At 35.8% G+C, this 21,850-nt stretch overlaps 3 protein-coding genes across 6 annotated transcripts in view; 1 reads left to right on the top strand and 2 right to left on the bottom strand.

Annotated features, from left to right (window-relative positions):
- The window catches only part of LOC136821844 (uncharacterized), a 386,618-nt gene that overhangs the window by 238,280 nt on the left and 126,488 nt on the right, over nt 1-21,850 (bottom strand). The window lies entirely within an intron of this gene.
- Nucleotides 423-5,617, top strand: LOC136821875 (uncharacterized). Of its 2 annotated transcripts, none has more exons than XM_067078117.1 (3): nt 423-512; nt 1,387-1,508; nt 3,476-5,617. In XM_067078117.1, the coding sequence occupies exons 2-3, from the start codon at nt 1,436-1,438 to the stop codon at nt 5,503-5,505; spliced, it is 2,103 nt and encodes a 700-aa protein (XP_066934218.1). In that variant the 5' UTR covers nt 423-512; nt 1,387-1,435; the 3' UTR covers nt 5,506-5,617. The 2 variants fall into 2 exon arrangements, with proteins under 2 accessions (XP_066934218.1, XP_066934217.1); XM_067078116.1 differs by lacking the exon at nt 423-512 and adding an exon at nt 832-927.
- The window catches only part of LOC136821877 (calmodulin-like), a 48,710-nt gene continuing 32,886 nt past the window's right edge, over nt 6,027-21,850 (bottom strand). For 2 of the 3 annotated variants that reach the window (XM_067078122.1, XM_067078119.1), the window contains 5 exons: nt 10,185-10,248; nt 9,434-9,577; nt 8,014-8,175; nt 6,975-7,055; nt 6,027-6,164 (listed from right to left, as the gene is read on the bottom strand). In XM_067078122.1, coding sequence (XP_066934223.1) covers nt 6,142-6,164; nt 6,975-7,055; nt 8,014-8,175; nt 9,434-9,577; nt 10,185-10,221 — 447 coding nt within the window. In that variant the 5' untranslated portion in view covers nt 10,222-10,248 and the 3' untranslated portion in view covers nt 6,027-6,141. Of the gene's footprint in view, nt 6,165-6,974; nt 7,056-8,013; nt 8,176-9,433; nt 9,578-10,184; nt 10,249-10,645; nt 10,738-21,850 lie in introns of those variants that run through there. The other variant, XM_067078121.1, reaches the window with a different exon arrangement.

The raw sequence follows: 21,850 nt of genomic DNA on the forward strand, positions 1-21,850 counted from the left end.
CTAGTATATTTACTACCTGAAGTCCTTTACTATAACATTCTATGGGGCCGTGGAGTCACGAGGAAGCGTTTCAGGTTGGTTGGATGGAGCATGTTGCATTGCACCAACGCGAAAAAATCTTCTCGTGTCTCCGAGCCTTTATTACACTGAGGGTCAGAAAAAGCAGATCTTTTTTCATTTGTCTTTTGTGATTTTTTATTTATTTTGCAGAACGCTCAATTACCGACGAAAGGCAATTTTGTAATTCGAACGTGATTTATTTTTAGCAGAGATACATAATTGAATACAATTAGTACAATTAACAGTTTCATGCATGGATGCATTCGAATCAATCGAAAAAATCTTCTATAGAAAATGTCTTGATTTTTTTTTGTATTATAGAAAAAAGAAAGCAAAAAGTTGCAAAGATTTTCATTGAGAATATAGAAATCATTTGGAGGGAAGTCGTTTTGAATCAATGCTTCAGAAATCTGGAAAAGATTTTTTGCTTGTTTGCTTCAACAAAACAATAGGTAAGTAAGAATTGTTACATTTTTGTACTTTAAAATGTTTTATGTTTTTATGTAATATTTTAGACAGTACCGGCTTGATGGTTTTCACAAAATATTAACAGTTTTGCTATAAACACAAGTTGAGAAGTTAGTTGCAGGATCTCAATGTTTAGAGTGTTTTAAATAACTGTTTTCTTGCGCTTGAATGAATTTGAAACTATAATTTAAAGTTTGTTTTTGCTTAAAATTAGCAACCATTAAAAAATGCAATTAACAGACCATTCGACTGTTCGAATCAGTTTAAGCAATGTTAATTTATGCCTTTTTGATTTAAACACGTATTTTTGGCTGGTTGAAAATCTGGTCAGAAATGCTCGTCTGGTTAAGAATGGTTTGATTTTTCTTTGTTTGGTTTTAACTGTGCTATGAGAGAAAGGTTGGTCTGCAAAACTGATTTTTTATATTGTAGTGAACTACACGCTAAGGGGGTACATGTTTTAATTAATAATTTAGAGTATTGTATATCATGGTCAAAATATATTGAGATTTAAGTGCATTTCAACGTTTTTCATAATTTAAAGTTCGGGCGAGATTGCTATTTTAGGTTATTTTTAGCTTTCTTTCATTGAATATTTCAATTTTGGAGGGGTTCGGTGGCTTCTAGGCTATATTCCAAGCCTTATTTGAGCAAATTTGAGCTTTTAAATCCTGAGATTCTGAAGTCTTAAAGTCTCATGTTAAAACTCAGAGTTAAAACTCTCTTACCAACTGTAGTTTAACGCACTTAAAAATCATTTGTGGTGTTTAAAATTCCGCAGGAAAATCCCCTTTGTCTCAAATATTTTGTCCATGATTGAAGATTATGTAAAAACTATTTTCTCTTGTGCTCTTCCAGTCAAAATCACCAAAAGTTAAACAATGACAGTGGATTTTGATGAGCGGACATGTGGGTGAAACAACTGTCGTCACCAGTCCTCGTCTTCATTTTCATCCTCCTCTTTATCCAAAATAATCATGGTAAGTCTAAAGGCTTGGGGACACGAGAAGTTTTTTCGCGTTGATGCAATGCAACATGCTCTGTCCCACCAACCTGAAACGCTTTCTCGTGTCTCCACCCCATTTTTCTTTTAATAACATTTGTGCTTCTCTAACTTTTGTTCTAATCAGCGTGTCTTTTGGGTATTTTCCTTATTTTTTGTCCCGTGAGCATGTTGCATTGGGCTCTTCCAGTAAATGTCCGTACATGGGGGGGGGGTGGAGGATATAGCGTCTGGGGGTAGTGAAAAATAATCAAAATTTGCCTTGTCCGGGGGTAAATTTTGCTCTGTCCGGGGGTAATTTGAGTTGTCCAGGGGGTCAACTGATGCTTGTCTGGGAGGGGCAGGGGGCAAAAGTCACTTTGTCCGGGGGTAAATCATTGAAAATTGTTCATAATCAAAATTTGCCTTGTTCGGGGGTAAATTTTGCTCTGTCCGGGGGTAATTTGAGTTGTCCAGGGGGTCAACTGATGCTTGTCTGGGAGGGGCAGGGGGCAAAAGTCACTTTGTCCGGGGGTAAATCATTGAAAATTGTTATATCCTCTAACCCCCATATTCAAATTCTTTCTAAGCCTATTATACAATTTTTTGGTAAAAGTCCATCTTAGCCTAGGGGGCCTTTATTGAATTTATTCATATGAATTCCTTGATCCTATTTGCTTTTCCATGTAAGAGGCAATCAAGGAGTTAGACGATTTTTTATTAGGAGTAAATCAAAATTGAAAATTCCTTTCACCTAAGCTTTTTTTTCAAAAATGAGGTAAAATTTCGTTATGTTGAGGGTTCCTTGAAAGATTCCCGAAGATAATATTGTCTTCAAAATTCATCTGCATGTTCTTTCTTACCTACTTTAATGGGATAAATTTTCGCGGGGATTAAATTTCGCGGTTGAGCTCATCCGCGAACTTTTAAGATTTCGCGGGGATTAATTTTCGCGGATGAGGGATTTCCTGATTTTTCGCGGGGATTTAATTTCGCGGATTGGGGTACAAATTAAAATTTTTGAAAAGAGTCAAAACATTGAAATAAAATTTTTCCAGGAAATTAAGAATTTTTTTTTCAAGTAATAAGAGGGTGTTTTGGAATAGGGCGAGGTGATATGTATTACAACTATCAAAAGTTGAATTTGAACTTCCATGGTGCGGAGCTAAATTTTCACAGCCTATTTGGGAAAAAATCTTACATATCCTTTTAAATGTTTAATTTCAAGTCAGTTGGATTACCCTCTTGCATTGAAAAGCTTTTAACAATAAGCGATCACTTTAGATAAAAATTTTTCCAATACCGCTTCCAAGTTTGTAAATTTGTGAAGAAAATTTTGAGGAAAACGATTTTTTGCTAACAAGCATATCGAGGATTTGACCTTTTTCGAGGGTTGCCTCATGTAGAAAAAAATAAATAAAAAACGATAAAAATAGAAATTTCGCGGATTGCAAAAAAAATTCAAATTTTTCGCGGGAACTAATTTTCGCGGATGGGCCTTTCTCAAATTTCCAATGGGAATTATTTTCGCGGATGACACCCAAATCCGCGAAATCCGCGAAAATTAATCCCCGCGAAAATTTATCCCATTAAAGTAATAGCCGATGGGGGGATTGGAATAAGCAGGGGTTGGAAAAATATACAAAACTTAATAAGCGAGGGGGGGGTTGGAATAAAAATGTCCTGGGTAGAAAATTTTTAAAAAGGAGGTTAATACTGCAGATTTAAAACAAAAGAGGGAACTTTCAAAAACATTTTCCCGAAAAAAATTAACGGGGGGTTGGAATAAGAATGTCCAGGATAGAAAATTTTGAAAAATTAATTAGCAGAGGGGCGGCTATTAGGTACCAGAGAGTAAGCATTGTTTGAAATATTTGGGGGGATTTTCTCAATGTAAATAAAAATGATATTTTTGTAAATTAAAAGTTTGCACAATTTGAAAATTATTTTTCTCGCATTTTCCAGGGTCAGAGGTGGACTCCGAAGAAGAGGCTGCTTCATTTCTTCTCCAGAAATCACTGATCAAAGCACGAATGAAAATCAACAGACATGTTATCCATAGACGACAAGCGTTATATCATCATTTTGTTGAACTGGAGGACAACTTTTTTGAGGAAAACGATGCAGACCCTGATAATGATGAGGATGGCGACGGTTGTGATGTAGACCGAGAGGAAAACATTAGACTAGAAACAAGGAATCTTACATCTGATGCCATATCGGATTCCACGAAAAACGAATTCGAAAATCCTTTCGATGACGAAGATATAGAAGAATCAGGAGCTCATAGACCATCAGATGATCCCAATGTAGCCTACACAACATTGACAAGACAGAACGATGATAAAAGTATTGAAACAGGTTTAAAGGATGGACTGCAGGCTAAGGTACAACACCCTGTTCTAAAGAGAAACCATACAACAAACAATACGAAACGTCATCACAAAAATAATAACCAATCAACAACTGTTATAAAAGACTTATCCACAAAACAGTTTATTCAGTCGAAAACGTATGAACCACGACTACGTGAAAATAGAAGTATTCAAAATGAACATGATCCTTTTGGAAAATTGAAAAGGAACACGACTTTTCCTAGATTCTTACCATCAGATAGAAGAAGATCGAACTCTACGCTTGGCACAGGCATCTCTGATAGCGAAAACTCAAAAACAACAAAAATACAGGAATCAAAGCCAATGCTCCCTATAAATATCAATGTTAAAAAAGACTTTAAATCAAATAAAACACATGGAGACATAGACACAGACATAGATAATGAACAAGACTTACGCTTAACTAATAGACTGAAATCGAACGCGCAACTTCGCACACGCATAAATGCTATAAAAGATTCACACTTGACAAACCGATCGAAATCGAACGGGCAACAGCGTACAGACATCGGTGTTTTAAAAGACCCACACTTAACTAACCGATCGAAATCGAATGCGCAACTGCGTACAGGTATAGACGATAAACAAGTCTCACGGTTAACTAATACACTAAAATCGAAAGCGCAACTGCGTACAGACATAAATGCTATAAACGGCCCAGTATTCGGCGACGAAATCATTCACCAAACATCAATTGCGCATGCTCCATGTCAACCACAACCAGGATGTAACCTCATGCTCATCCCAAACACCGTCCCTTCACATAAGAACGAAGAAAAGTATTTACTATCTCAGGCGCATGCGCTTAAACAAAATGCTCAACTCATGTCCATGCAAGCGGATATCCTAGAACACGAGGTAACTTCCATCAAGGGCGGAAGCGGACAACACGTAATGACAGTTGAAGGCGGCCACCCTTTACAAGGTTTACACGCCCATAATATGCGTTTACACAATGATTATTTTAATGTTGATAAACCGGTTCATTTGCCTTCCGGGCACCACGGGCACGGTCCGGAACACGGTGGTACTGAAGACCTGATTCATAATGCTGAACATTATAAGGAAGGAGATTCTCATGACGGAGGTGGTAGCCTCAAGGTGGAAGGCGGGAGCAAGATACAGTCTATAGGGACTGGGTATCCGCAATATAATTTACCAACCAAACCAATGGGTGGAGGGGGAGCTTCAGGTGCGGCAGGTGCTAGCAGTAGTGGTGGTTTATTCGAATTCGTTAGACCTTTGCCACCTGCGGCAGGACCCAACCCGTATGAAGTATTGACGTCCGCTACCCTTGGTCAAGACTACCCAGGGGTGTCTCAGAAACAATCAGCTTCAGCCATGGGTTTCAACGAAGCTGGCGGAGCTGGTATGCAATATGAAGTGCTGACGTCAGCTAATCTTGGTAAAGAACTACCTGGTGTAACGCAGGAGCAATCTGCGGCAGCCATGGGTTTTAATAATGGCGGTGGAGGTGCTATGGTGATTTCGAAACCGATGAAATTTGTTGTTTCTTTGAAAGGACTTAAAGTCAAAGAACAGAAAGCTCAGAAGCTGATCAATTTCACTGTAAAGAGAGATGGGGGTAAAAGTGACTAGGCTACATTCGAAACGTAAAATAAATAAAACGCGAAAAAAGAGGGAAAAGCGCCGTAAAAGACGAGAAAGACGTAAATTGAAGATTCATAACGGACGTTAAATTGATTGACATAAAATGGCTTAAGAAAAAATAAAAAAAGAAAAGTTGAAGTCTCGCAGTGTAATTGTAATTGTGTCCACTAAAATATCATTGGACGTTATTGATATATTTTGTGCCACCCAAGTAGGCCCCAAATGGACTTTTCCAGAAAAAAAACGTATACCCCCTGCTATTCCAAGAAGGTAAGGTTTTATATATGGCGGAATTCCATAGGGAGATGCAAATGGTAGTAGCTTTTTAAATCCTACTAAAACTCACAATTCCAGAGGGGTTTAAACCTGAAATTGCCTGGAATTCCAGAGGGTTACAGCATTTCCAGCCACAGAGGTATGGACCTCCTCTACAGGGGGTATACGTTTTTTTTTTCTGGAATAGCCCAATCTTTTTGGGAAAACTTATGAAAAGAAAGCAAACAATCGTGTTGGATGATAAATTAAAGTCGTGTTCATGAAAAGATAGATAGATAATTGCAAATAAATAGACTTCTCTTCACTCTTTGTCTTTACTTTGGAGCCGGACAACAACCAGGGTCTCTTCTATCTCATCATAGCTGCGAATTCTAAAAACATAGATAGAAAATAAGTCAGAGTCTCAAATATACCTTTTCGACCGTAGCGTAACCCCCCCCGCTTATTCCAATTCAGTAGTTTTATGAGTCTCCTCAATTCATTTTTGAAAACACTCTGATAAAAATAAAAACAATAAATGCTCTTTCGAAAAATTAAGGATATGCTAAGAATATCAGGATCATGGAATTTGACAACTAAACCTAAGAATGCCATTTTTAACTTTTAATCTCATGGTTGATTGAAATTCGATTGACTTTTTTGCTTACGTTAATTTGTAATTTACCGCGAACTTGTAATTTCCCTCCTAGCTTTTGTAATTTCCATCGTTTGGAAATTCATCACCTTTTTCGACTTTCTTATTAACTTCAAAGGCTTAAGTAAATGGAATACTATCCAATTAAAACTCGATTTGCGTTTCTATGACTTTTTCGACACCTCTTTTTAAATTTTCAGATTGATTTCCAGTGTTAATTTGACGTCTTTCAGAATTGTTAGAATTTCAATCCAAACCATGAGATTAACCAGGAATCCCATGCTTGTTTTCGTGAAATTCTGGATAAATTACCCTCGGTCAAATTTCGAAATGTTTTAAATTTCCCTCGTTGCACTCGGGAAATTTCAAAACATTTCAAAATTGACCTCGGGAAATTTATCTCGAATTTCCCTTATAACCATGACATTAATAGTACAAATTCTTATAAAAAAGCGTGTTTTTTCTTAAAACATAGGAAAGAAAATGTTTTGAAGGGTCCTTTGCACGTTGGAAAACTCAAGTTTGAAATTGAAGTTATTTTTTTCACCTTTGTAATTGAGCTGGCCATCTTGATCTAAATCCGCTTCTGCCATAATCTTCTTCACCTCGTTGATGGGGAGAACCTCGCCTGTATTGAAATAGAACACCTTATCGAGGAAAACTTCGTCGGTGAAAATTTTCGTTGGGGAAAAATTCGTCACTTGCTGGTAGTTGGTAAACGCATTAAGGCCGGGGAAAATTTTTGTCGGGGAAAATATTGGTCACTTGTCCAAAATTTCGTCACTTTTCCCCGACGAAGTTTTCCCCGATAAGGTACTGGCTTTATGTTTGTCCAGCTGCTTTTTTTAATGGGACATTAAAGTAGTAAAATGTGAACATTGCGCGAACCACGTGTCATTAAAAAGAGCAATTAAAATCACGTGTCCAAAACAAACTTGTAAAACAATTGGACAATCAAAATTAGCCATATTTGGTTTGATTTTTTATTTTGACATGTAACATTTGTTTTGATTTTGTATCCGCTGCATACAGTTTGTTTACAAATTTCGCCAGTACTGTTATGTCCCTTTAAAGCCCTTATTACGACGGACACAAATATTTCGTTGTAATTCTTTGAGCGAAATAAACCCTATGTTAACTCGATCGAAAACTTGAAAAGCTTCCACAACCATTAACAAAAGGTCTGTAGACTGTCTGTAGAAATTCCTCAAAAGTGCCAAAATAAGCCTTTTTGACACTTTGGAAATTCCCCAAATGAACCACAAGTGGTTATTTGGCAGAAAACTAAACGTTTCAAATATGGTCTTGATAGACGTCTTCTCGAAAAAGTTGAAGAGCAAAACTCATTGAACCTTCAATCTTCAATCTCAGACAAAAAAAGGCCTGAGGACTTCAAATTCATTTCCTTCAATCTTGAGTGGATTTGGCTTCTGGACTTGTCACCCAAACTCTCCAAATCCAATAAAAACAACATTGGCTCTGGTAAAAATGGGTTTTTAGAGCTTATTTCGAAATTTTTCATGCATTTTTGAAAATTGCAGTTAATGTTTAAAGCCCTCATTACACTTGACACAAATATTTCTTACCCAAACAAAACATCACATGTTGTAATTCTTTGAGCGAAATAAATCCATTGTTATCTCGATCGAAAACGTGAAAAGCTTCGAGCACGTGCTCATCAGGAATCGTATTCCGTAACTTTGTCTCCATTATTGTGATAAATTCATCGAACTCGATATTGTCATTACCTGTGAAGAATTAAGACAAACACGTTTTTATATGAGAACAAAGTTTATAAGAACACGAGGCTTCGACTCCAAAAATCTTAAAAAATTCAAAAGTATTTTTCAAATGATAAAACTTGCTACAGTATGTGGCCCCTAGAAGTCAAAAATTAAATCGGCCCGGTGGCCTCAAAAATAGATGAATCTAAAATATTTTTCCTCAAAAACAAATTTCAGTCTTTCTATCGATATTGTCATTACCTGTGAAGAATTAAGAGAAACACGTTATTATATAAGAACAAAGTTTATAAGAACACGAGGCTTCGATGTCCAAAAATCTTAGAAACATTTTCAAAGGATAGAACTTAATAATTATATTAATTCAAATGCGTTTTAACAAATTAGACCAAAATGATCAAAAAATGCTGAAAATAAGAAGAAACATTTTCGGGGTTAAAACACCTTAAGGTAACATGACAGTTAACTATACCAAGCTACATCCAGGCTAATTATTCTTGAGTCTAATTATCTGAAACTTAGCCGGGCTTAGCATATGCCTAGCAAGCCTTTTCTTATATACTCTCTGGTGTTTTATAGATTCCCCCACTAATTAACTTTTTAAATATTATCAACCATGGACATTCTTATTCCAATCCACCTCATAATTAGTTTTTAGAAATTCAATTCGGTTTAGGAATATACTTAGGTCTAATACACCTTTTCTTTATAAGCAAGTGCCTGCCACTTGGTCAGGCTCAGAGCAGTCGAATGTGGCTAGTCGCGGAATGCCTTTTACTTGACCACTTCCAAACCTTTCTGAGCAGAAAAGAATTGACCACGTGAAAAATATTTAAGGCTGACTTGGCTTATATGTTATGCTTAGGAAATCGTCAAATCTGAGCCTTTATATGCTTATAAGTGTTATGCTTATAAAAAATATGTAGATTTATATTCAGAATGTTGTCTCAGGAGGAATAAAAGGATTTTGTAGACTTGGAAACTCGATTCATCTGGTTTTTTCTTTAACCTTTCCAGAGCCCAACAATTTTTGAAATGTGAAAGTTTCGAACTGATATGCAAACTTGTAGCTTCTGAGAGTTAGAAAATGGTACCATTAGAAAGGTATTTTCATTTTATTTCTAAAAGCATTCGGCTTGCGCTCTTATAAATCAAGTGATCAAGAGTTATAGCCTTAAGTCTGGGACTCAGTATATTGGTAAATTCAGGACGTGTATACACGTCTCCCGGGTTTGAAGGGTTAAGACCAGAAAAAGAATCTCACCGTCAGCGTCAATCTCGGCGATCATTTCTTTGATTTCAGCGTGAGTTGGATTTTGTCCCAAATTCCTCATGACGATCAATAAATCGTTTGAAGTGATACTTCCTTGATTCTCACGATCGAAGACTGAAAATGCTTGTCTAAAAGCTGAAAGAATGAATGAATGAATGAACAAATTAACGAATGAATGAACGAACGAACGAAAGGATAAAATATTGTCTACTCGCAGTTGCCTAATAAACGTGGTAGGGGACAGGGAAAATGTTTCAAATTTTAATTATTGGGAGGACCTGAGAAGGAAGGGAGCGTTTATTAGGTACAAAAGAGTAAGAGAGTGAATGAGTTCAAGCAAAAATGAAAAAAGGAAAGATTGAATTAATCAAAGAAGAAATGCTTTAATGGGATAAACTTTCGCGGGGATTAAATTTCGCGGTTGGGCTTATCCGCGAAATTCAAAAATTTCGCGGGGACTTAATTTCGCGGGTGGCACTATTGGGTGGCAATATTTTCACGATTTTGTGAGTTTTACTGTCAAATCATGCATTTTGGTTGTTTAAATACACAATTATTAGCGCTTCTTTGATGCCGGTAAACATAGAAATAGTATTTGTTTGACATATTTTGAGTTTTGTTTAGAAATATAATAAATAATTTCGCGGATTTTCGCGGATGGCACCAAAATCCGCGAAATCCGCGAAATTTAATCCCCGCGAAAGTTTATCCTATTAAAGTAGAATTACAAATAAGTTCTTACATTCAACCTGTTCTTGGGTAAAGCCTTTAAATGACATGTCTTTACCAGCTTTCTTGTTCCCAGCCTGTAATGAAACGAAATTAATGGTTTAAAAACTTGGAGGGGGGGGGGGCACTTATATGGTCCGACCTACGGCATGTGCCGCCCTTAAGATTAGGTTTTTCGAGACCCGAAATGCCCTGTAAGGGTACACTTTTGATAGAGGGTCTTCGTTCAGCTGAATACACTGTAAGGGTGTGTGCATTGTAAGTCTGACTATAAAAATCTGATGCATCTTTAGTAGTTTCGACTCTCACCAATTTTGATTTGATTTGTACATTGTGTCGGCATCTCAGGCTCATTTTCAGGTGGCTTCAGCAGAATAAGACATGAAATCAAACTACACATCAGAAACATTCGGTAAAATGCACTGTAAGGGCACCCTTTCACTGCTCAAGAACTGCAAACTGATCTGTACTTACCATTCCTGTATTCACTAGTATCAAAACCAAACTTCTACAAAATCAAACAAGTTCAAAAATGGAAATTGAGATACTCTATAAAACATTAAAACTTAAAAACTTCAGTCATAAAGAAATTATTAAAATTGTCATAAAAATTAGCATAGTGTTCATCAAATAAAGACATTCGCCGTGATTTCAATAAAACCCCCTGTTCATACGGTAATATTTATAAACAGACAGTGATAATTGAGCCAACTTGACAGTCAAATCTCACAGTCATGCCGGGGGTTAAAATATGTGCGACTTAATAATTTAAGCTTTTGCTAAATAGCTTAACGCGTCAAAGATTATATATAATTCGTCTATAATTCTACACAACCAAGCTGGCACACAACGTTATTTCAACGTTTATCTAACGTTCACAACGTCCATATAACGTTACATGAACGTTGAAACAACGTTGTGTGTCAGCTGGGAATGCGACCAACATTAAGCGTGCTTAAAGATAAAAATGATATAGAAAGGAGACACACCTCTAGGGGAGTGGTCAGAAAGTATCTACAGGAGGAGGGTGAAGAATTCTAGGGTTGGGGATGTCAAAAGTTTTTCCCACCCTTAGGGGGGGGGGGTCTCGAAAATGTCATGTCATTTTAAGTGGCCTATATTAGGAAAGGTGACTTAATATATTGACTGGTTAGATGGAGAGGCTTGAAATTCTTTTGACGATATCAAGGGGAGGGGGTGCGATTTTTTTTTTTGAAGTTTTGAAAATATCTTCCGCCCACACCTAGTAGATACTTTCTGACTAATCCCTAATGCTGACAAGGCAGAATAAAAGAGAATTTCTGTACTTGCACGTTAAAAAATGCAGTGTAAAAAAGTGATAGGAGATAAATGAAAGTCAGTTGAAGTCTTTCAAAAACTTCTTGGATGTGCACCTCTGACAAAGTAGAATAATTTCTCAACATTTTTAGTTGAGGATGCTGTCTACGATATAAGTTTATTTGAAAATGGCATAAGCCCTAATGGTGCAACTCGAAGTGAGTCAAAACATTTTTGCTAGAACCAAAATAGGGTAAATAAAATTTAAGCTACTAAAATATTCTTACAGTTCATTCTTTTCTAGGATACAAGTTGATTTAACATGTAATACAAGCATAAGATAGCATGTTTGTGAAATTAATTGAACCTTATGGGAGTAATTTGTAATTTGCAATTTACAGTTAAAATGCTCTAAAAATGGCATTCGTCTTAGGTTATGTTGGTAAATTCTATGACGGTGCTATTCTTAGCATATTCTTAATTGATAGGCCAAACGTAAAAACTCAACCATATTCTTCTCTCGAGTTGGAAAACAATCAAATGGTGTGCGTCCAATCAAAGTCGCCTTCAAAGACAGCCATAAAAAATACCGCTTTATGAAAAAGTTGACTGAACTAGAAGTACGTAAAATTGAGCATCACCGACGATTTAACGAAAATGGAGAGAGAGCAAATCAAAGAATGGAAAAGAAGAGCAGGCGAGATGAATAAAGCCAGTCGAATGAAGATTTCAATTGCAGGGTGCGGGGAAGTCCTCATGACAAACTGTACCTTAAAAAGATTTTTGTACAAGATCGGTTTAGAGGCCCTCGCGTCCAGTCGGACTGTAAGACAGTTAAAAATGCTTTAAAAATAGCATTCTTAGATTTTGTTGGTAAATTTTATGATGGTGATTCTTAGCATATTCTTAAGTGTTAGACCAAATTCATTATAAATATTTTTATAGTATATTCTTATAAAAGAGGGTTTAAGGGAACCAAAAAAGCCTTTATGACATCTTTATTTAGGTTCAAATGTGGATGTGAAAACAAAAATTGAAGGAGAAGACGAACAAAATATGTTACAATTTTCTCCACAAATACTCACATGCAGACTCTATAAGTGAAAATTTTATTTCTAATATCAAATTATATCTCAAGTTTTGTCTTTAAGGTGTGGATAGAAAATATATAGAGCTCTAAGCGCTGATCTATTTCAGCTGACACACAACATTGTTTTAACGTTCATCTAATGTTATATGGACGTTGTGAACGTTAAATAAACGTCGAAACAACGTTGTGTGCCAGCTGGGATATCACGAGTTAACGAAACTTTTACACTCTTTTTATAAGAGCACCGAGGCTCAAAAATTTCTAAAAATAAGAACAATTTAAGAACAATGCTGATGATTGACTGAATTTTAAGCAAATGAAAAGGTCAAATTAGTAAGCGATTAAAAGTTATTAAAAATCAAAATAATTTAAAGCACTCGAATTTCAAACAAATCGAGGCTGAACCAAAATGTAATGGTTCTTAAAATGATTGCTTTTTCATTGGCCTCGTTTGTCATCTACACTACACTAGTAGCTTTTTAATTTTTTATTCTTACGAAAAAGCTTATTTAATCAAGTGTATTACAATGACACCCCATTCCTTCAAACCCACTGGGACCCCTTCCCACTGAAAAAATTGGCCAAAATATCGTCCCCAGTGGAAAATTATACTCAGTGGGGCCCCCACTGAAAATAATCAAATAAAGAAATCCTCACTGCAAATATTATGTCATTTTTCCCACTCAGTCTTCTGACTTGGAAACAAAAAGATTGAAACCCCCAGCCATAAAAAATCTGGGAAAATCAATCTCCATCGGGTTTCAGTCCGTTATTTTCATCCCCAATGTCTGAAAAAATCCAACCGGGTCTGTGAGAAAGGGGTGTACAATGCCAAGATGAGATGGAGTTTTTATAAGATACTTTAATAATTGGTCATTTGAAGTAATAGAAATGACGCATTCTTCAGAAAAAAGTAGCAAAATTGTTTTACTACTGGTTAACGACCAACCAAATGAAAAAAGAGCTTGTAAAAACTCCATCTCGTCCCAAAATTCCAATGATATACACGCTTTTTTTTATAAGATATCTTCTATAAGAATATTGGCCAAATCGTAAGAATACCCTAAAGATTACCCTCTAGGGCGAGTTTCACAGAATTTGACAAGGATACAGTCATTTTGTATTTGGTTAACAGAAAAATACTGCTTCCTTCGTTAGACTTGAATTTAAACTTTAAGGCAGAAATGTAATTTTAGTTCCAAATGTTCATTCAAAAGTCCAAAACTCTCAAATTGATCAAGTCTAAAAAAGTAAGAATACGTTAAGAATATTTCACCCTCAATTTTGACAATTTGTTAAGAATACTTGACCCTCATCCAAAGTACACTATTCTTATAAAAAAAGCGTGTATTGATGTGGAAGGGGCAAACCAGAAAGTTGACTAAAAATATTTGATAAAAAATATGTTGATGATTTTTTAAACAGCTCATAATATAAGTTTATTTGCATAGCCCTTCCCCCTTCTCCCCTTTAGTTCTCAATTGAACCTAATATTCATGATATTCTTGACGAAATGTTTTCTACGAAAACAACCCAGTTTTATCCAGTAGTGGCAAATTTTAGCTAGAGAGAGTTGTTCAAAACTTGCCACTACTGGCAAAAAACCGAGCTGTTTCCGTTAAAAACATTACGTCATGAATATCATGAATAGCAGGCAAGTAAGAAATAGGTCACCTGGGACAAAAAAATACACGCTTTTTTATAAGAATACACTTAATAAGAATGTTCATGATGAAAATGACCAAATAATTAAGAATAATGCTAAGAATTTCACCATCATGGAATTTTGCTACTCAAGCTAAGAATGCCATTTTTAGAGCATTTTCAATTAGAAATTGTCAATTACCCCCAAGTGAGGCTCACTCATTTCACAAAAATGCCATTTTATGCCATTTTATGTATGTACTAAATGTTAAATCTGGTCTGAATTCGGATCCTAACCTAAGAATGCTGTAAGTATAAATTAGGATGATTTTCCCAAAAAAGTTAAAAATATCCATGATGAAATGAATTTACACCATTCTTATAAAAAAAGAAGCGTGTAGTAGTTGGTTCATATTCGGAAGCTCGAAAGTTTGAATCGATTGTCACGAAAACTTTCCTTGGTAAATTTCAGGTGGTGTGTTTTTAGCTTACGATAAGACAAAGATATTTTCTAAGTGGGAGGGGTGCTTTTTTGGGCTATAATGGAAATTGGAAATTTCTTGGAAATTTCAAATAACTTTGGAGTTTCTAACATCTCATAAGTAAAATATATATTCAAGGAGGAGGGGCTATTCATGACCCAAACCATCAAGGAAAAAGGTCTCTACCGACAGGTGTTTATTCAAGATCTTAAACCACACATGTTTTTTATAAGGACATCTTAAATTTTTCAAGCCTTAGGATGTTCTTAACTTTTCCAGTTTTAACTCTAAAATGTTCTTAAATATGTTCTTATTTTCACCATTTTGTGAGTATATTTGTATATTTCCTAAGAAATCGGGTTTTTTAGAGACCTCGAAAAGCCATAAAATGTTCTCAACTTGTTCTTAACGAAGCCTGATGTTCTATAGTCTATTCCTATAAGTAAACGCATAACCAAACTAAAATTGAGTTTGAAAGAGTTAATGTGGAAATTTCAAGACCTCCAATATTAGTATAATGAATATTAAAAACGATTTTCTTATCTAAGGTGTGAAAAAATCATCAATGAGTTTTTTCAAGGAGTGTCTTAAGGAATCCAATTTTATCTTTCTCACAAGAAAACTGTTTTTTATAAGAAAATGATAATGTGGAGAAATGTTCTTATAAATTAGAGAATATGCTAAGAAATCAGAATAAAGAACACACCTTTTCGACCGTAACCGCCAATTGCTACCCCGGGGGGGGGGGGGGGGTTGTGGACTGACGGTATGTGCGGGCCAAAAATTGGCTTTTAAAATTGCACCCTTACAGTGCAGCAAAAATCAGTGAAAATCATACCCTTAGAGTGCATTTTCCCCCAAATTTTCTATCCTTTTCGTGCAAAAAATGGTCAAAATTCTAGCATTTTTGGTCAAAATATCAAGATTTTTCAAGAATTTTCTGAAATTTCTACCCTTACAGTGCATTTTTAACATATTGGAAAAGGTACCCTTAGGACCCGCACATACCCGTCGGTCCTTTTGCCCAGCTGCCCCCCCGGATTGCTACGCAAGCATTGTTTTGTCCGTTCTACCCTACTCGCACCTATCGACAATAGAAAAAGGTGTAAAAAAGGATTGGATGGAGTTTAGGGGGATAATTGAATAATTAAATAAGTGGCACGCGCCTGACCGCATGACTACGGTCGAAAAGGTGTATAGCATCTCTCAAAATGCGTGCTCTCATTGCGGTTGGAGGGGATGCTTTCTTTCTTTTAAACAATGAAACTGTAATAAGCAAATGAAAGGAGATAATGTGAACGATGCACTTTTTTGCCTTAAGACATCTGATTCTAGCTGGCTTTTACCCTCCAATAGCATTTACAGAGTGCATTCTCCAACCTGTAGCAATTTATGATATGCATCACTGCAATGTCTTCATGAAATTATACACCTTTTCTGTTTTTATTCCACCCAATACGTCACTTTTTCTATTGTTTAAGTGACGTATTGGGTGGAAAATTTTAAAAGTTCTCAGAAGACTCTCCGGTGGTGCATATCATGAATTCCATATTTGAAAAATTCTAAACAGTAGATTTTTTGATGTCATTTTTAATTTTCGAAGCTCCTGCTGTTGCAAAAAATTGAATTTACGTCAAAACACTTTACTTATTTTTTGAAAACCATCAAAATGGAACCCACGGAGGCGCAACATAATATTTCTCGTTGTTTAGTTTTGAGTAAGGTCATGGCTTTTTCACTTTTTTAATTTTTTTCTCAAGATTTTGGCCCCTCATTTCAAACAGTTCAGCGGGACCCATCATTCCTTCGAAATTATTCGACTTTCAACCTAAAATTATTTCAGGCGTTAAAACAAGTTCCTATAAAGCTAAGGAACTCCTCTTTTTTAGTATACGAATATTAATTTAATAACATATTTTCTTTCTAAAACTAATATTTTCTTGTTAAAAATATTTTTCTCTCCTCGGATCCTATTTTTCGATTTTTTTTTCATAGACAATAAAAGACTTAAAATAAGAAGAATTAAATATAATATTCCATTGTGAATAACATTTTTTTTGAAAACTTTGTTCATTTTGTCACAAAATCAATAAAAACAGTTGATTTTTTTAAGATTTCTATTTAACCTTTATGATATAACAATCATTTTATTTACATCGGAGAGTTTGGATGAGCAAGACTATCTAGTGGGTCGAGACATCCCTGTCTCAGTGATCCGGTGGTTGTTAGAATTTGACCAAGGGTAAAAGTTTGTTTTTTGATAATTCAGAGGCTGTTGGAAAACAACAGTGGGGTCATTGGTATTTGGAGGAAAGATTGAGTGGTGAAAATATTCTTATTTTATGTGTCTCTGGCTCTTAACGATGTTTTGAAGAAATTTAACAGTGTTTTATATCAATCAATCAATGTATTTGTAAATGTATTATCGGCTGAAATTAAATTATAAATTGCATTCTTTGTTAAATGTGGTAGCAGGGAGCCGGAATTTTCCCCTCCCTTTAAAGCATATTTAGAGCGGGAGATTCAATTTTTCAAACAGAATTCCTGAGAACAGGTATTATTGACTAATTTATTTCACCGTGTAAGGGGAAGGGGTGCACATCCAGCTGGCGCACAACGTTGTTTCAACGTTTATTTAACGTTCACGACGTCGATGTAACGTTAGACGAACGTTGAAACAACGTTGTGCGCCAGCTGGGCAGGGGTTTATTTGGAATTCTTCAAGGTTCTCAAGTCTCAAGTTCTGTCCAACAGGCCATAAAAGCGAGTTTATGTATGTGTGTTTTTCTGCCACGGTGACTGTAAGCTTCTGATTAATCTACATCCATGACTGACTGAGGACGACGGTAAACCCAGCACTTTTGCCGTCCTTGATTTATAAAGAACTAACCTGAGCCAGATCGATCGTTTTCTGCACACCACTCTGACGCCATAAAGGAATGTGTAAAAACAAACGATCTTATAAACTTGTAAGGACCGCGCTCGTTTCACAGAGTACTGGGAATGACAACAAATTAGAATGGCTGTGTTTAGAAATAGGGCGCCGTATCAGAAAAAGATACATTTTTGATATCGCGGCACGTAGCAAGATTCTTGTTATAAATTGTATAGATTGACTATTTTCCTAAGATGGTTTAGAAGCGTCTTTAGAACTGTTTAGAGTTTTACCGCGCACGTAAGAAAATTATTGCCATCTGTTATCAAGTTATGAAGGAACTAAGTCAGTTACATGAAGAAAAAGTCTTAAAATACTTCTTCTTTATAAGAAAAATTTCATCGTAAGAAAATATGACTCAGTAGTTATGATAACAAGAACAAGCTCAGAACTAATTAAGAACAATTTCAGTCTCGCGTTTCAAAAATGGGTGAGTTCTTTTATCCCTGACTACGTCAATAAAAGAACAAGATTAAGAACATTTTTAGAACATTTAAGCCTGAAAATCGCGGGAGAAAAAATAAGAACCATCGAGATAGAGTTATATGTCCGCTTTCAACCTCTTTCCCTGCGTATTATCAGCTTTTTTATGTTACTGATACTTCAAGATAATATTCCATGGTTGATTTTACACAAAGCTATAGACTTTTAAATTTTACTGGGCAATGACAACCCGTCTACAACCATCCATATTTTGGCAATTTCTCCATTATGATATTCAAAATATCAGTTATAATCTGATAAGTGCAAAATATTTATTTCCATATTGTTAAATTATTACTATTAGAGATTATTCTGAAATTCCTTAATCTTAGAACAACTAAGCCTGAAAATCATAACCGGAGATCAGATCGTGAATGTTTTCTGCACACCACTCTGAAGTTCTAAAGGGATGTGTGAAAACATAACAATCTGACGAATATGCAATCTCGAAATCGTAAGGAACGCGTTCGTCTAAAAGGACTTGAAACGACAACAAAGTTGCGTGATTGCGTTTATGAATCGGGCGCCGTATCAGTTTTTAACTTTCCGGCGCACAACAAGATTCTTGTTGTAGAATTTTCCGCAGGAGGACTGTTTTCCTCAGATATATAATTTTCAAACGTCTTCAGAGGTTTACCGTGCGCGTAAGAAAATTACGAAAAGCTGTTATCAGGTTAGAAAATCATGAAAAAATAAGAACAGCCGAGATATTCAAAATGTACTTGTTCTTATAAAAGAACTGGGAAGAACTAAATCACATTTAACTAAACTACATTAATAAAGAGGGAACGGTTAATGAGATACGAGACACTCAATTCTCTCTATGACTGTGCGAATCTCACTGTTACAACGCTGTGGGATTTCAAAATATGGTCTTTCGGTGCTTTAATTTAAAGATATTCTTTTTTTATGATATAGAAAGGAAGCGCGCTTCTTACCTTAAGGAAAAAAATTTTCGCTAAAGAAATTTTCGCGGAATAATTGAATATTCTCGCGGTTCTTTTTTTGACAAATCGGCGAAATTAAATTCCACGAAAGACAAATATTCTCAGGATTTTAAAAAAATCACCTATAAAATTGGTCTTTTTTGGGCAAAATAGGCCATTTTGTAGACAAAGAATTCTCTCAACCACGAAATTAAATTCCGCGAAAATTCCGAATTCTGAGATCTGAGCCACGAAATTAAATTTCTAAAAAAATTGGGCCCGGGCGGGGCGGGAGAGGCAGAAATTTTATCAATTTCTTCAGTTTAAAAATGTTGTGTAAGCAGATTGCAGAAGATACGCCAAATGATATTTCTTCTTCTTTGAAACGATTTTGTCCAATTAGTACCCCTAAATTTACGCCAACTGTGTTATCACGCCATCTGGGTTATCATGCCAACTGGGTTATCACACCATCTGGGTTATCACACCATCTGGGTTATCATGCCAACTGGGTTATCATGCCAACTGGGTTATCACGCCAACTGGGTTATCATGCCAACTGGGTTATCACACCATCTGGGTTATCACGCCAACTGGGTTATCATGCCAACTGGGTTATCACGCCAACTGGGTTATCACGCCAACTGGGTTATCACGCCAACTGGGTTATCGCGCCAACTGTGTTATCACGCCAACTGGGTTATCACGGCAACTGAGTTATCACGCCAACTGGGTTATCACGCCAACTGGGTTATCACGCCAACTGGGTTATCACGCCAACTGGGTTATCATGCCAACTGGGTTATCACGTCAACTGGGTTATCGCGCCAACTGGGTTATCGCGCCAACTGTGTTATCACGCCAACTGGGTTATCACGCCAACTGGGTTATCACGCCAACTGGGTTAGGGTTATCACGCCAAATGAGTTAGCACGCCAACTGGGTTATCACGCCAACTGGGATATCACGCCAACTGGGTTATCACGCCAACTGGGTTATCACGCACTCTACTTTTCTCTCTAACGGGGAAAGTATTTTTCTCGAAAAATAGGAAATTCTCAATCCAACATAAACTGATATACGAATGAATGAAAAAGAAAGCGGATGAATTATTTTTGTATAAACTGAATAAAATGGATTAATTCAATCTAACCCTTTAATTTTCTTAAGCAAAGCCATTTATAGATTTTCTTATTCAACACTTTACATTGACTTTCATTCTTGTACACGTCTTTTTTTTTTTAAGAAACACACTTTTAAGAAACATGAGGCTCAGAATGCCTAAAACTAAGAAACATCTAAGAAACATGCTGAGGCTGAGAATGAGAAAATAACATTTTTAAAACGGTTTTTTTAGAACCTTCCAATCTTTGTATGAAAAATAGGCTGATTATGTCAAAAAGTTTAGAAACATGTAAGAAACATTTAAGGCTCAAAAGGCCGATTTCTTAAGAAACATTGAGGCTGCTTGGTAAAACCAGTTTCTTAAAAAAAAAAAAACCTTTTCGTGCTACCTTATCGGGAAAAACTTTGTCGGGGAAAACTTCGTCGGGGAAATTTTCGTCAGGGAAAAATATTCGTCACTTGGCCAAAATTTCGTCACTTTTCCCCGATAAGGTAGCACGAAAAGGTAGTTTAGATTTTCGTACGATCCGTAGTACAAGGGTAGAGCATTCGGTTAGTAGACACGAGGTCGTGGGTTCAACCCCTAGCCGGGTTTGAGGTCCACTTAAAGCTATTTTTATAGACTAAAATCATGGTGAAAATATATTGAGAATTTAGCTTATTTCCTTGTTTTTCAAGATTTGGAGTTCGTGCGAGAAAGTCGCTTTTGGACTAATTGATAAATTTATTCGAGTATCTTAATTCGGGAGGGGTTTATATACTTCCAGGCTATATTCTGAGCCCTATTGGACCATTTTTTGAACTTTTGGATCCTTAGATCCTAAGCTCTTGTATTTTTTCTATTTTTCAGCTAAGCAAGTCTTAAGTCTAGCGTTAAAACTCAGAGTTAAAACTCTACCCTACCAACCTAATTTAGAGCGCTTCCAAATCGTTCGTGGTTATAAGATTTCGTAGGAATTCCCTTTTTCTCAAATATCACGACCATGATATTTTAGATGGTGCGATTAAGTGGCCCCGATAGTATAAGGTGTTATGCTTCTGCTTAGGTAGATTGTAAAACAGTCTGCTAGATTTTCGTTGTTTTAGTTGTTTTTAAAGTCTATTCACGATAAGTGTGCACTCTTTTTTCATTTACCTATAACTTTTGAAGGAATTCTTCAATCTTTATAAATTTGGTATCATTGGAAAGATATTAATGAGTGGAACAATTTGAAATAAAATCAACATAAAAGGGGTTGCGGAACGACCTTCCGTTTTCGCAAAGCGAAGAAATTTCGACACTAACAAATTATTTTTATAAGTCAAACTTTTATTGATAATGTTTTCCCACTCAACTCTTTTTTTTTATAAGAATTTTATAAGAACAATACGAGGCTCAAAAATTAAATACGCCGGGTTTTGAGCAATTCAAAAACAATTCAGGTCAAAGTGCAAAAATGACAGCCACCTTTAAAAAAATTTACTGGTTCTTAAAAAAATAGTGCAAGTGACAAAAAAGAAAACACATTTCTTGTGGCAATGCGAAGACCACAACAAAGATATCATTATGCTTAGGCTGGTATGTTTATCAAATAAAGGAAGACTTTATCCCATCTTTTAGTGATTTTTGAAACAATTACTTAGCTCTCATAAAAATTTTACAAAGACAATTTATCACAATTCAAAAATTATTTATCATTCCCTTCAAAATTTAAAAGAGAAGGTGCGTAGTTTGAA

The sequence above is a fragment of the Clytia hemisphaerica genome, unplaced genomic scaffold, assembly GCF_902728285.1.
Source record: "Clytia hemisphaerica strain Z4C2 unplaced genomic scaffold, Clytia hemisphaerica genome assembly, whole genome shotgun sequence".
Lineage (NCBI taxonomy): Eukaryota > Metazoa > Cnidaria > Hydrozoa > Leptothecata > Clytiidae > Clytia > Clytia hemisphaerica.

Bases quoted from the DNA above. Each gene is read 5' to 3' on its own strand.
- LOC136821875 (XM_067078117.1), top strand. From the start codon at position 1,436: ATGTGGGTGAAACAACTGTCGTCACCAGTCCTCGTCTTCATTTTCATC. The intron at 1,509-3,475 runs GTAAGTCTAAAG...CGCATTTTCCAG, and splicing joins CTTTATCCAAAATAATCATG to GGTCAGAGGTGGACTCCGAA.